General features: G+C 40.1%; 1 protein-coding gene across 8 annotated transcripts in view; it reads right to left on the bottom strand.

The window, feature by feature from the left end:
- SHANK3 (SH3 and multiple ankyrin repeat domains 3) overlaps window positions 1-14,276 on the bottom strand; it is a 422,681-nt gene that overhangs the window by 323,572 nt on the left and 84,833 nt on the right. For all 8 annotated transcript variants that reach the window (XM_073652618.1, XM_073652625.1, XM_073652619.1 and 5 more), the window contains one exon: window positions 14,173-14,212. In XM_073652618.1, the coding sequence (XP_073508719.1) occupies window positions 14,173-14,212 (40 nt within the window). The remainder of the gene's footprint in view (window positions 1-14,172; window positions 14,213-14,276) is intronic.

Below are 14,276 nucleotides of genomic sequence, written 5' to 3'. Positions count from 1 at the left end.
CAAAAAATTAATTTATTTCAGTTCTTCAATACAAAAAGTGAAACTCATATATTATATAGAGTCATTACAAACAGAGTGATCTATTTCAAGTGTTTATTTATTTTAATGTTGATGATTATGGCTTACAGCCAGTGAAAACACAAAAGTCATTATCTCAGTAAATTAGAATACTTTATAACAACAGCTTGAAAAATGATTTTAAAATCCGAAATGTTGGCCTACTGATATGTATGTTCAGTAAATGCACTCAATACTTGGTCGGGGCTCCTTTTGCATCAATTACTGCATCAATTCCTTCTTCTGGATGAACAGATTTAGGCATAGGGATTTTAGTAATGCCATTATTAGAATCACAAGAGTAATACAAAATATAAGACTAATTAAAAAATTATAAACAGGTTAATTTTTAATTGTAATAGTGCAGCAATAATAAAAATGTTAATAATACATTTGTGAGACCTAGCCCCAGTAAGTTAGTATGTTAGTATAGGGAGTACGATTGGAGAAAGGTTGAACTGGATGGACCTAGGTCTTTATTCAACCTACGTTACTATGTTACTATATAATGTGGCGTGGCATGGAGACGATCAGCCTGTGGCACTGCTGAGGTGTTATGGAAGCTCAGGTTGCTTTGATAGCAGCTTTCAGCTCATCTGCATTGTTGGGTCTGGTGTCTCTCATCTTCCTCTTGACAATACTCTATGGGGTTAAGGTCAGGTGAGTTTGCTGGCCAATCAAGCACAGTGATACTGTTGTTTTTAAACCAGGTATTGGTACTTTTGGCAGTGTGGACAGGTGCCAAGTCCTGCTGGAGAATGAAATTTCCATCTCCAAAAAGCTTGTTGGCAGAGGGAAGCATGAAGTGCTCTAAAATTACCTGGTAGACGGCTGCGCTGACTTTGGTCTTTATAAAACACAGTGGACCTACACCAGCAAATGACATGGCTCCCCAGACCATCACTGATTGTGGAAACTTCACACTAGACCTCAAGCAGCTTGGATTGTGTGCCTCTCCACTCTTCCTCCAGACTAAAAATTGGAACTCTGGGACCTTGTGGAGTGTGTCAATGACTGCCTTCTGGATATCTGTCAAGTCAGCAGTCTTCCCCATGATTGTGGAACCAACTGGAACAGACTAAGGGACCTTTTTAAACACTTAGGAAGCCTTTGCAGGTGTTTTTTGTTACTTATTTAAATTTACTGAGATAATGACTGTTGTGTTTTCATTTCATTGGCTGTAAGCCATAATCATCAACATTAACAGAAATAAACACTTGAAACAGATCACTCTGTTTGTATATGAGTTTCACTTTTTGTATTGAAGAACAGAAATAAATTAACTTTTTGATGATATTATAATTTAGTGAGATGCACCTGTGTATTATCATTTTTTTTAATTTTTAAAAATTACAAAAAGGAAAATCCGTCGATGCAAAAGTTTGGGCACCCTTGGAGATTTGTGTGCTCAGATTACTTTTACCAAGGTTCCAGACCTTAACCACTTTACAGCCTGGGGCGTATTAGTACGCACTAGGCTGTCACCCCCTGTTCAGGCGGTGAGCCCACATTGAACCAGGCACACGTCAGCTGATTCTTACAGCTGACATGTGCCCGCAACAGCCGCGGGTGGAATCGCGATCCACCCGCGGCTGTTAACATGTTAAATGCTGCTGTCAATCTCTGACAGCGGCATTTAACATTGCCGCGCCAGAAGCGCGTCAATTACCCCGCCCATCGGTGACCACGTCACGTGATCGCGGGTCACTGATGGGTGGGCATGACAACCCTGGGTCTGCAGCAGACCCCAGTGGTTGTCATGTGCTGATCGTTATGAGCGCCACCTAGTGGTTGGCGCTCATAGCACAAGAGCATTGCTGCTACATAGAGGTGATCTGCTCATCACCTCTATGTAGCAGAGGCGATCAGACAAGCGCTGCTTCTAGTCTCCTATGGAGACTATAGAAGCAAGCAGAAAGTGAAAAAAAATGTTTTTAAAAATATTAAAAAAATTAAAAAAATATAAAAGTTTAAATCACCCGCCTTTCGCCCCGTTCAAAATAAAATGAATAAAAAAAAAAACACATACACATATTTGGTATTGCTGCGTTCAGAATCGCCCGATCTATCAATATAAAAAAAAGAATTAATCTGATCGGTGAACAGTGTAACGAGAAAAAAATTCTAAACACCAGAATTTTTGGTCGCCACAACATTGCAATAAAATGCAATAACAAGCGATCAAAACATCACATATACCCCAAAATGGTATCAATAAAAACTTCAGCTTGGCGCGCAAAAAATAAGCCCTCACCCAGCCCCAGATCCTGAAAAATGGAGATGCTACGGGTCTTGGAAAATGGCGCCATTTATTTATTTATTTTTTTAGCAAATTTTGTAATTTTTTTTCACCACTTAAATAAAAAAGAACCTATACGTGTTTGGTGTCTACAAACTCGTAATGACCTGGAGAATAATAATGGCAGGTCAGTTTTAGCATTCAGTGAACGTGGTAAAAAAAAAAAAAAAAACATCAGTGGTATTGCACTTTTTTTGCAATTTCACCGCACTTGGGATTTTTTTTCCGTTTCCCCGTACACGATACGGTAAAACCAGTAATGTCGTTCAAAAGTACAACTCATCCCGCAAAAAAATAAGCCCAAGACCAAAAAATAAAAACGCTATGGCTCTGGGAATAAGGGGAGCAAAAAATGAAAATGCAAAAACGGAAAATCCCAAGGTTGCGAAGGGGTTAATTAGCCTGTTAGGGTTATGGCTTGTTCACTATCATCATTAGGAAAGGCCAGGTGATGTACATTTCCCAGCTTTATAAAAACCCAGCTTCCTCCAAAAAACAGCAGCCATGGGTTCTTCTAAGCAGCTGCAAAGCACTCTGAAAATGAACATGGGGGAGGCCCACAAAGCAAGAGAAGGCTATAAGAAGATAGCAAAGCACTTCTGGTGCCTGCATGTTAAATGCCACTGTCAGAGTTTGACAGCAGCGTTTAACATGTTAGTTGATCAGATCAGCTGTCATGTCCCCGGAAAGGCGCAGGCTCATCGCCGGAGCCCGCGCCATGAAGGGGTATGTGACCTTAGATGTACTCATACGTCCAAGGTCGTAAAGGGGTTAAGCATGGGGGTGGATCAATCATGCTTTGGGGTTATGTTGTAGCCAATGGCATGGGGAACATTTCACAGGTAGAGGAAAGAATGGATTCAATGAAATTTCAACAAATTTTTGATTCAAACATAACACCATCTGTAAAAAAGCTGAAGTTGAAAAGAGGATAGTGTTATGGATAATGACAAATGGATAATGATCCTAAACACACGTCAAAATCCACAATAGGCTACCTCAAAAGATGCAAGCTGAAGGTTTTACAATGGCCCTTACAGTCCCCTGATCTGAACATCATTGAAAATCTGTGGCTAGACCTCAAAATAGCAGTGCATGCAAGACGACCCAGGAATCTCACAGAATTGGAAGAATTTTCCAAGGAAGAATGGCTGAAAATACATAAAAAAAGAATTGAAAGACTCTTGGCTAGTTACAAAAATCATTTACAAGCTGTGATACTTTCAATAGGGGGTGCCTCTAGGTACTAACCATGCAGAGTGCCAAATCTTTTGCATCAGTCCATTTTCCTTTTTGTAATTTTTAAAATGTAAAAGATATATATATTATTTGCCTAAAATACAATCTTCAACTTGCTTAACTGTTCACAATATCAGTAATATTGGCCACGAATGCCCAAACTTTTACATGCCACCGTATGGTATCTACAGAAATTCCCTCCCATCCTAGGAAATGACACTATGTTGAATGCTGGAGAAAACATGAAAAGTACGGTACTAACAAAATCAACAACTACAATGCTAAATTGACTTTATAATACTCAATACAATAATAATACAATATCAGGTTGTGCACCCCTGATATAAACAAAACAGAAAAAATGTGTGTACCTCTCAGGAGTGGCTGGCAAACTAACTAAAACAAAAAGTAGCAAATATATCATTGCATGTATTAAGTGAAAAAAAAAATAAATATATATATATATATATATATATATATATTTAGTTTTAATGAAATATTTTGCTCTTTTGTTTTTGCAACTTGCATGTTTTATAATACATTACAAGCTGCTTAGTATTGGTCAATGGCAATCCAAACCCTGAGCTCAGTCATCTCGATATAACGTCTGTACTGTCCCTGAATGCGAATCTAAACTTAACTCTGATTATACAAAAATTAATCAGAATTGCGCATATAATCTCACTCAGGGGAAGACTGAGCCAAAAGAGAGCCCAGATGTCAGGACTGACATTGAACAGCATCATGCAGCTTGCTATGTATTGTACAACATGTAAGCTGCAAAAGCAAGACAGTTAACAAATTTAAAAGAAAAGCAATAACAGAATTATTTGACATAATACATGCAAAAAGATACCAAACTGTCCATAGCCATTAAACGCAATTAATAAAATGCAAATTAAACACGAGATATAGCCCACTAAGATTTAGCACTATTTACACAGATGATTTGCCATTGCTATGGCCCTTATTTATTTTTAAGCATCAATATATAACTCAAACAGAAGCAAATCGAGAATTTTAAATGCATAATTTATGCATTTTTAATCTTACTTCTTCCAGTGTACAACAATTTGATGTCCCCCATGGCTCCAGATTCTTTTTTTTTCTATTATTTTCTATGTTTGTTCTATTATTGGCAATACTGGGTTCTCAACCTCACTGCCATGTAGAAGAACAGAATGGGTGATACTGACAAATAGTTTTAATAATAGTTGCACTGGAGGGTGAAGGTTAATAAGTGCTTTGTGATGAGTGGAGAGCAATCTCGCTTATATATTTATTGTAATGTTTTCCAAGAAATAGTCTCTAATGCCAACCATTAAGAATCCTGGTTGTACTTAGAGGGCAGTTCCAGCTAAAATGATTTTTTTCCTGCCATCCCCATCAAGGAATCTTATGTCATTACTTGTCACTGTATGTTAGTATGTACCGTATTTATGGAAGTACAAACAATAACAACTATGAACTTAAATAGACTTAGCTGTTAGATAGCAGCTTAGATACAGTATTATGCCATCATTTTATAAGGTCAGCATCAGTGGTAGATGTTTGCAGATTTCCCATTTTTTAGTCTGGGAAGCTAGGTGACAAAATTTTGTGCAGCTGTAAAAGGATAGGGATTACTCTTATTATCCAGTTTACGTAGACACAGGTAAAGTATAACTCACTTTTTTCATGGGTCCAGAAATATTTCAACATTGACACAAGTTTTGGCATTTTCGCTGTTTACTATAATATATTCAAGATACAGTTATATATTCAATATGAGCTTGAAGTGCAGAATCTCAGCTTTAATTTGAGGATATTCACATCCTAATTGGAGCAAGGGTTTGGGAATTACAGTTCATTAATATCTTGCTTTTTCAAGAGACCAAAAGTAATTGGACAATTATCTCAAAAGTCTTTAATGGGCTGCATGAGCTATTCCCTTGTTAATTCATCATCAATTAAGCAGGTAAAAGTTCTGGAGCTGATTCCAGGTGTGGCATTTGCATTTGGAAGCTGTTGCTGTTAACCCACAACATGCGGTCAAAGGATATCTCAATGGAAGTGAAATAAACCATCATTAAGCTGAAAAAATATATCCATCAGAGATATAGCAGAAATGTTAGGAGTGGCCAAATCAACAGTTTGGTATATTCTGCAAAAAAAGAGCGCACTTGTTAGAACCTTGCTCTTAGTTTTTTTTTTCCTTTGCTGGTCACATGACCTTGTTGGCCTATTTAAGCCTGCTCCGCCCTTCTGGCTTTGCTGGACTTCATTGTATAACTACTTTCTAGCTAGCCTGTGCTCTGTATCTAACTCTGTTAGTTTGCTTGGTCTACGGACCTCTATGTTCTATATATTTTGTTTGTTCGTCTGTCTGCTACTATTTCTGTTAGGAGGTGTCCCATTTTCCTCCCAGTCCTTAGTACTTGTAGGGATTCCTTCCCCACATCTATAGGTCTCCGTACAGACTAGCTTAGGACTTTAGCAGGTCTGATCGCAGGATCAGGTTCCCTGTTACATCGTAGGGATTCAGCTGAGTTCTATCGTAGGGACAGATCTCCTCTCTTTCCTTAGCTCTGGTAGCAGAACATAACAGTAAGTCCAGCCTGCAAATTCTCTAAGGAAAGATTTTTCTGTTCCATCATGGTGTCGGTTCAGGATTTGGCTCATCGCCTGCAGGGACTCTCTCTGGAGGTGGCCGAGCTCCGTCAGCACGTGAGTAACTGTCCTGGAGCACATTTCTTGGAGCCTAAGGTATGTTTGCCGGATTTATTTTTTGGTGAACACCGAGAATTTTTTTCATTTAAAAATGCTTGCTTATTGTATTTTCGTTTGAGACCCAAGTCCTCTGGGGATGAATCCCAGCGCATAGGGTTCATAATGTCACTTTTGCGCAAAGAGCCTCAGGAGTGGGCCTTTTCTTTGCAACCTAGTGATACATGCTTCAGATCAGTGGATAGTTTTTTTTCTGCTTTAGGACTATTATATGATGATCCTGACCGTGTCGCATCAGCTGAGACTGAGTTGAGACGTTTGAAACAGGGATCAGGTAATGTGGAAAAATATTGTACTCATTTCCGTCGTTGGTCTACTCAAACAGGGTGGAACGATTCTGCTCTGAAAAGTCTATTTCTTGCTGGGCTCAATGAAAGGGTTAAAGACCTGCTAATTGCTTATCCTACACCTGAAGATTTGCAACAGGCTATGCAATTAGCTATACGGGTGGATAGGAGACTGCGTGCAAGGGTTAATGAGAGCAAATCCTCTGCTATGTCAGTTTCTGGTTATGAGAATGTGTGTACTAACAGTGGTGAATCGATGGAGATTGGATCGGTGGCACCTCGCTCTCAAGAAAAAGACCGTTGATTTTCTGAAGGCTTGTGTTTCTATTGCGGAAAATCTGGTCATTTGATTAAAGGCTGTGAGCTTCGTATGAAGAAAGAAAAAAAAATGGTCAGTCATGCCCGTATTGCCTGTTTAAATTCCAAGGGTGTATTTTTAGCTGCTTCCACGATTGCTCAGGAAAAATTAATGGAATTTCGGGTGTTTGTTGATTGTGGGTCTACTCTGAATGTAATTGATGGGGGATTCTTGGAAAGACTCAATTTAAAACCCGAACCTTTATCATCCCCCATTGCTGTGGTTTCTGTGGATGGCTCCCCTTTGAAGAATATTACTCTCAAGGTCTGTGAATTTCCTCTCACTATTAATGGTGTTCACCATGAGAAATTGGATTTGGTAGTTTTGAATAACTTGCCTTCTCCAGTAATATTGGGATTGCCCTGGTTAAAATTTCACAATCCTGTACTGGATTGGTCTACCAGTGAAATTAAATCCTGGAGCCATAAATGTTATGACAAGTGTTGTAACGGGCGTATTGCAGCTTTGGATAGGGGAGAATTGCCTGTTCCTATTCAGGATTTTTGGAGAGTTTTTTCTGAGAAGGAATCGCAGGTTTTGCCTCCCCATAGAGACTATGATTGTTCTATTGAATTTGTCCCTGGAGCGACTCTTCCTAAAAGTCGTTTATTTAAACTTACTATTCCTGAGAGGAAGGCTTTGGAGGAATACATACAGACAAGTTTGGCCGCCGGTCACATTAGGCCCTCTAAGTCTCCTGTGGCGGTTGGATTTTTTTTTGTAAAAAAAAAGGACGACGGTTTACGTCCTTGTCTGGATTTTCGTGAGATTAACAAAATTACTGTACGCAATCCTTACCCACTGCCATTGATTCCTGATCTGTTTAACCAGTTAATGGGGGCCAAGTGGTTCTCTAAAATTGACCTTAAGGGGGCATACAATCTGTTGCGCATGAAGGAGGGTGATGAATGGAAGACTGCTTTTAACACTCCTGTGGGTCATTTTGAGAACCTGGTTATGCCTTTTGGTCTTACTAATGCTCCTGCATTTTTTCAGAATCTTATTAATGACATCCTTAGACCTTTGATCGGCAAAAATGTGGTTGTGTATTTGGATGACATTTTGATTTATTCGCCGGATCTGGAGTCTCATTGGCGGAGCGTACGTGAGGTATTACAGTTATTAATGGACAATTCGCTTTTTGCTAAGCTGGAGAAATGTGAGTTCGCTGTACAGAGAATCAGTTTTTTGGGTTACATTATCTCCAGCGAAGGTTTTGAGATGGACCCGGTTAAAGTTCAAGCTGTACAGGAATGGCCTAGGCCTATTGGTTTGAAATCGATACAGAGGTTTTTGGGTTTCGCCAATTATTACAGAAAATTCATAAAAAATTTTTCTAGTATTGTCAAACCTCTGACCGATCTCACCAGGAAAGACCACTGATGCGGTTCAGTGGTCTTCTGAGGCCATTGAAGCTTTTGTGTATCTCAAGGAGAGGTTCACCTCTGCTCCCATCCTTATGCAGCCTGATGTGACTAAGCCGTTTTTGGTTGAGGTTGATGCTTCCTCTGTGGGGGTTGGCGCAGTATTGTCTCAGGATAACGGGGATGGATTACATCCCTGTGCCTTTTTTTCAAAAAAATTTTCGGAGACTGAACTGAATTACGATATTGGTAATCGGGAATTATTGGCTATTAAACTCGCATTTGAACACTGGCGCTACTTCTTGGAAGGTGCGGAATTTCCCGTTCAGGTTCTTACGGATCATAAAAATCTGATATATCTTGATGCTGCCAAGCGCCTGAATGCCCGTCAGGCTAGGTGGGCACTGTTTTTCTCGCGGTTTAATTTCTCCGTTACTTACATCCCTGGTACTAAGAATGTTAAGGCGGATGCCTTGTCTCGCAGTTTTTCTCCCATAGTCGGTGCTGAGAAAGAGGAGAACATTTTACAAGAAGGTGTTGTGATAGCTGCTTTGGACTCCGTTTTGGAAGATGAGATTCTTAAAGCACAGGAGAATGCCCCATCTAACACTTCTCATGGGAGGTTGTTTGTGCCTGGGACCTTTAGGAGAGATTTGTTTGTTGAGTGTCACAAATCTCGGTTGGCAGGTCATCCCGGAATCTCTGAGACCAAGAGACTGGTGGGTCGCAGTTTTTGGTGGCCTGGATGGCAGAAGGAAGTCATTAAGTGGGTGCGTCAATGTACTATATGTGCTAGATCTAAGTCCTCACATACTCCTGCTGCGGGGTTGCTTTGTCCTTTGGAGGTTCCCAGTGCTCCTTGGACACATTTGGCTATGGACTTTATAACTGACCTTCCCCCCTCTGAGGGTTTTACTGTCATCTGGGTGGTCGTGGACCGTTTTAGCAAGATGTGTCACTTGGTTCCCTTCGTCAAACTGCCCTTCGCTAAAACTCTCGCTAAGGCCTTTGTCAAGGAAATTGTCAGACTTCATGGCGTTCCTACTGACATTGTTTCTGATAGGGGTCCTCAGTTCGTGGCTCGTTTTTGGCGTGCCTTTTGTGACAGGTTGGGAGTTCATTTGTCGCTCTCGTCCGGATATCATCCTGAATCTAATGGCCAGACAGAAAGGAAAAACCAGGATGTTGAGCAGTTCTTGCGTTGTTTTGTGGCAGACAATCAAGAGGGGTGGTCTGAGTTTCTGCCACTTGCTGAATTTGCTCTGAACAATCATACATCTTCTTCTGCTGGTTGTTCGCCTTTTTTTTGTTGTTCTGGGAGACATCCGTCGTTTGGGTCGTTCTCCAAGTTGGGATCTGCCGTGCCTGAGGAGGAGAATTTTTCCGGTGATTTGGAGAGAGTTTGGACGGATGTGCGTGGTAATCTTCAGGAGGCCAACAGAAAATCTAAAGACTACTTTGATAGGAAACGACAGGAGGTTTTGTTCGCTGTTGGTGACATGGTCTGGTTGTCCTCTAGGAATCTGCGGTTGAGGATTCCTTCTAAGAAATTGGGTCCCAAGTTTGTAGGGCCCTTTAAGGTGCTCCAGGTTGTCAACCAATCTGCTGTTAGGTTGGAGGTTCCTACCTCCTGGAGAATTAATCCGGTATTTCATGTCTCTCTGTTAAAAAAAGCTGTTGTGTCGGATGGTGACGCCTCTGCCTCTGTTCCTCCGGTGGTGGAGGACGGGGAATATGAAATTTCTCGCATCCTTAACTCTAGACGGTATAGAGGTAGTTTGCAGTATCTTGTGGCCTGGAAAGGTTTCGGACCCGAGGATAACTCTTGGGTGAGGTCAGATGATGTTTCCGCGTCCAGACTTATCAGAGCGTTTCACAGGAGATTTCCTGATAAGCCTGGTCCTAGGGGATCCGGAGGATCCTCTTAGAAGGGGGGGTACTGTTAGAACCTTGCTCTTAGGTTTTTTTTTCCTTTGCTGGTCACATGACCTTGTTGGCCTATTTAAGCCTGCTCCGCCCTTCTGGCTTTGCTGGACTTCATTGTATAACTACTTTCTAGCTAGCCTGTGCTCTGTATCTAACTCTGTTAGTTTGCTTGGTCTACGGACCTCTATGTTCTATATATTTTGTTTGTTCGTCTGTCTGCTACTATTTCTGTTAGGAGGTGTCCCATTTTCCTCCCAGTCCTTAGTACTTGTAGGGATTCCTTCCCCACATCTATAGGTCTCCGTACAGACTAGCTTAGGACTTTAGCAGGTCTGATCGCAGGATCAGGTTCCCTGTTACATCGTAGGGATTCAGCTGAGTTCTATCGTAGGGACAGATCTCCTCTCTTTCCTTAGCTCTGGTAGCAGAACATAACAGCACTGGTGAGCTTTGGAACTCAAAAAGGCCAGGACATCCACGGAAGACAACAGTGGTGGATGATTGCAGAATCCTTTCCTTGGAGAAAAAAACCTTTCACAATATCCACTCTCCAGGAAGTAGGTGTTTCAGTACCTAAGTCTAACATAAAGAGAAGACTTCATAAGAGCAAATACAGAGGGTTCACCATAAGGTGCAAACCATTAGCCAGCCTTAAAAATAGAAAAGCCAGATTAAACATTGCCAAAAAAATCTAAAGAAACCAGACCAATTCTGGAAAAGCATTCTTTGGACAGATGAAACAGATAAACCTGTACTAGAATGATGGGAAAAAGAAAGTATGGAGAAGGCTTGGAACGGCTCCCGATCCAAAGCAGACCACATCCTCTGTAAAACATGGTGGCGGCAGTGTGATGTGATGGGCATGCATGGTTTCCAATGGCACTGAGGCACTGGTATTTATTGATGATGTGACTGAAGACAGAAGCAACCACGTGAATTCATACTGAAATTGAACCAAATGCAGCAAGCTGGATTGGACAGCGCTACAGATGGACAATGGTGACCCAAAACATTCTGCAAAAATAACCCAGGAGTTTTTTAATGCAAAGAAGTGGAATATTCTGCAATAGCCGAGTCAATCACCAGATTTCAACCCCATCGAGCATGCATTTCACATGCTTAAAGAAGCACTCCCATCAAAGTTTTTATCTTCTTAATATATTGCAGTTATCATATTATATAGCACTGTGTACTTACAATTGCTCATTTTGCCTTTCTACCCAGCTAATTCTTCTCTTTTCTCTGCTCTATGTAGAAACAGGAAGGCTCTTGTTCCTGCATTTATCATTCCCCTCTTCAACTCTTGACAAAGCTGCTCTGCTTCTCCCCTCTGCCAGGGGCTTTTGCCGTGACTACAGGGAAAATTGACCTCCTGTTTCTACATAGAGCTTAGAAGGATTCAGCTCGTCAGTTTTTAATATTGTGAAGTCATATACCTAATGGAAAAGAGAAGAATGAGCTGGGTAGAAAGGCAAACTGACCAATTGTAAGTACACAGTGCTATATAACATAATTGCAATATATTAAGGGATAAAAAATTTTTATGGGAGTGCTTCTTTAAGACAAAACTTAAAGCAAAAATACCCACAAACAAGCAACAACTGAAGTCAGCTGCAGTAATGGCCTGGTAAAGCATCAGAAAACCCAGCATTTGGTGACATCCATGGCTTCCAGATTTCAGACAGTCATTGCCTGCACGGAATTTTCTACAAAGTATTAAAAATGAACCTTTTATTTATGGTCAAATTAATTTGTCCAATTACTTTTGAGCCCCTGAAATGAGGAGGCTTTGTAGAAAAATGGTTTCAATTCCTAAATGTTTCACAAAATATTTTTTTCAACCCCTGTAACCAAACTTGAAAGTCTACACTTCAATTGCATCTCAGTTGTTTCATTTTAAATAAAAATTGTGGCATTCATAGCCCAAATCACAAAGATTAGGTCACTGTCCAAATATTTCTGGACCTAACTGTATATGTAACATTTTCCATGTAGTTTTGAGCCCAATGGATTGTACGGTATTTCAATTTCAGCATAGTCTAGGTGTGCTTGACAACTTGGTCACACTATATAAATCCATGCAACCGGCATGGATTTTATATAGTGTGACCGAAAGAATGGTAAAAAAATAAAAAATAAATATTATACTTACCTTTTGATGGCCCCCGGTGTCCTTGTTCTGACTTGCCGGCAGCTCGCGGTGGACTCAAGGACCTTCCGACGTCAGCGGTCACGTGACCCGTCACATGACTAAATGACGTCCTTTTAGTCTACCGCAAGCTGCCGGCAAGCCAGGACAAGGACACCGGGGGCCATCAGAAAGTAAGTATAATGTATATTTTTTATTTTATTCTTTTTTTACGGGTGCTATGGTACCCGGGTCCGGAGGAGAGTCTCCTCTTCTCCAAATCCGGGTACTATCCGCACGTTGAACCGCATGTTATCCGCATGTACAGATGCAGTGATGCGTAATCCATACGTTCCAATGCAAGTCAATGGTGGCGAAAACGCCGCGATTCCGCAAAATAATTGGTAGTGCTGCGGATTTTTCCGCAATGATAATCCGCAGCTGAAATTTCCGCAGCATGTGCACAGCACATGCGGATTATCATTGGGGAACATGGCAGACCTTCTACCATGCGTTTTTTAAGCATTTCTGCAGTGGATTTGCCGCTGCGGAAACGCTTAAAAAACGTATAGTGGGCACACAGCCTTAATGTAATTTTTTGCTTTGTATTATTCATTATTTATCTATTTCATTATCAGTCGAGTTTTCTGTACATCTATTTGCACATTTTTTTAAACAACAACAAAAACCTGTATGAAGGAAGACTAATAATCAAAATTACCAACAACGTGGCCATAATGAATCAGCGCTAGACACAAGATAAATGATATAACACCATACAGAAGGGACGTCCCACCATTCCATACAATGGTAATCAAAAAGATGAAGGATTAATGTTATACTGGTAATGTCCCACAGCATTAAATTATTCTAATGCCCCTTTTAATTACAGACTCGAAGCACATGGCTGACAGTAATTTTATTGAATACTGCTATTTCCTTGCTTAGCTTCTATCCAGCAAATGTTCCTACAGTAGGTCCCAATAATGGACATTTTTTTTATTAATGTAATGTGCAGAAGTACCTGAGTTTTATCAGTATAAGATTAAATTTTTTTAAAGCTTTTCATAAATTGCGATAATCATTTTAATGTAATATATCTGTTCATTTACTGCATTTTAGCTGCCTTGTACATATTCTATATTTCAGGGCTATTCTAGCAATTCCTAGATACTGGATGAAAAATAATCACAGGGCACTATTGCAAGCAACATTTATTCTTTTTATTCATCTACTGGATTTCTTCAGAGAAATACTCAGCCAAAGGCATGTTTTTACAGCCGGCTCAGGATTGAGCAACATATACCTGGTCCCGCTGGAAACCAGCAGTTGCAGAATAACAGGTAGTTATAATGACCTGCACCGTCACTGACTTAGACAATGCCGCCTACATTCAAAGTGTAATTCTAGTTTTATTAAAAATAAAATCTAAAATGTGAACACTCATGGTCTGTTCTGAACTGCTCTGTGCTTTTCAAAAGTCTGGCACTGTATCCTCTTTTCAGTTTAGCTATCCGTATCCACTTGATAAACAACCTCTAATGAATTGAATAACAAGAGGAAGCAGTTCGGGTATTTAAAAAATTACAGAGCGGTCGTGATCAAACCATTGGTTATCTGTTTAAAATGGTGAATTCTGCTTTTTGTCATTTAGAAGAAAATTAGTCATACATTTTGTTCTTGTAATGACAACATCATGACAGCAAAAAAATGGCTTTTAATTCACTAATTATTTTAAATAACTTTACCTCTTTAAGCTTCTGCTCAAATATTTCTGGACTTTGGTGCCTGGAAGTATAGAAAAAAAAAACATTTTAATGCATGACAGATGCATGACAGATAAGAATACATT

The sequence above is a fragment of the Phyllobates terribilis genome, unplaced genomic scaffold, assembly GCF_046119375.1.
Source record: "Phyllobates terribilis strain yellow unplaced genomic scaffold, ASM4611937v1 Scaffold_11__3_contigs__length_659146591, whole genome shotgun sequence".
Classification (NCBI taxonomy): Eukaryota; Metazoa; Chordata; class Amphibia; order Anura; family Dendrobatidae; genus Phyllobates; species Phyllobates terribilis.
The sequence above is the reverse complement of the archived record's forward strand: the minus strand, read 5'-3'. Positions and strand labels throughout refer to the sequence as shown.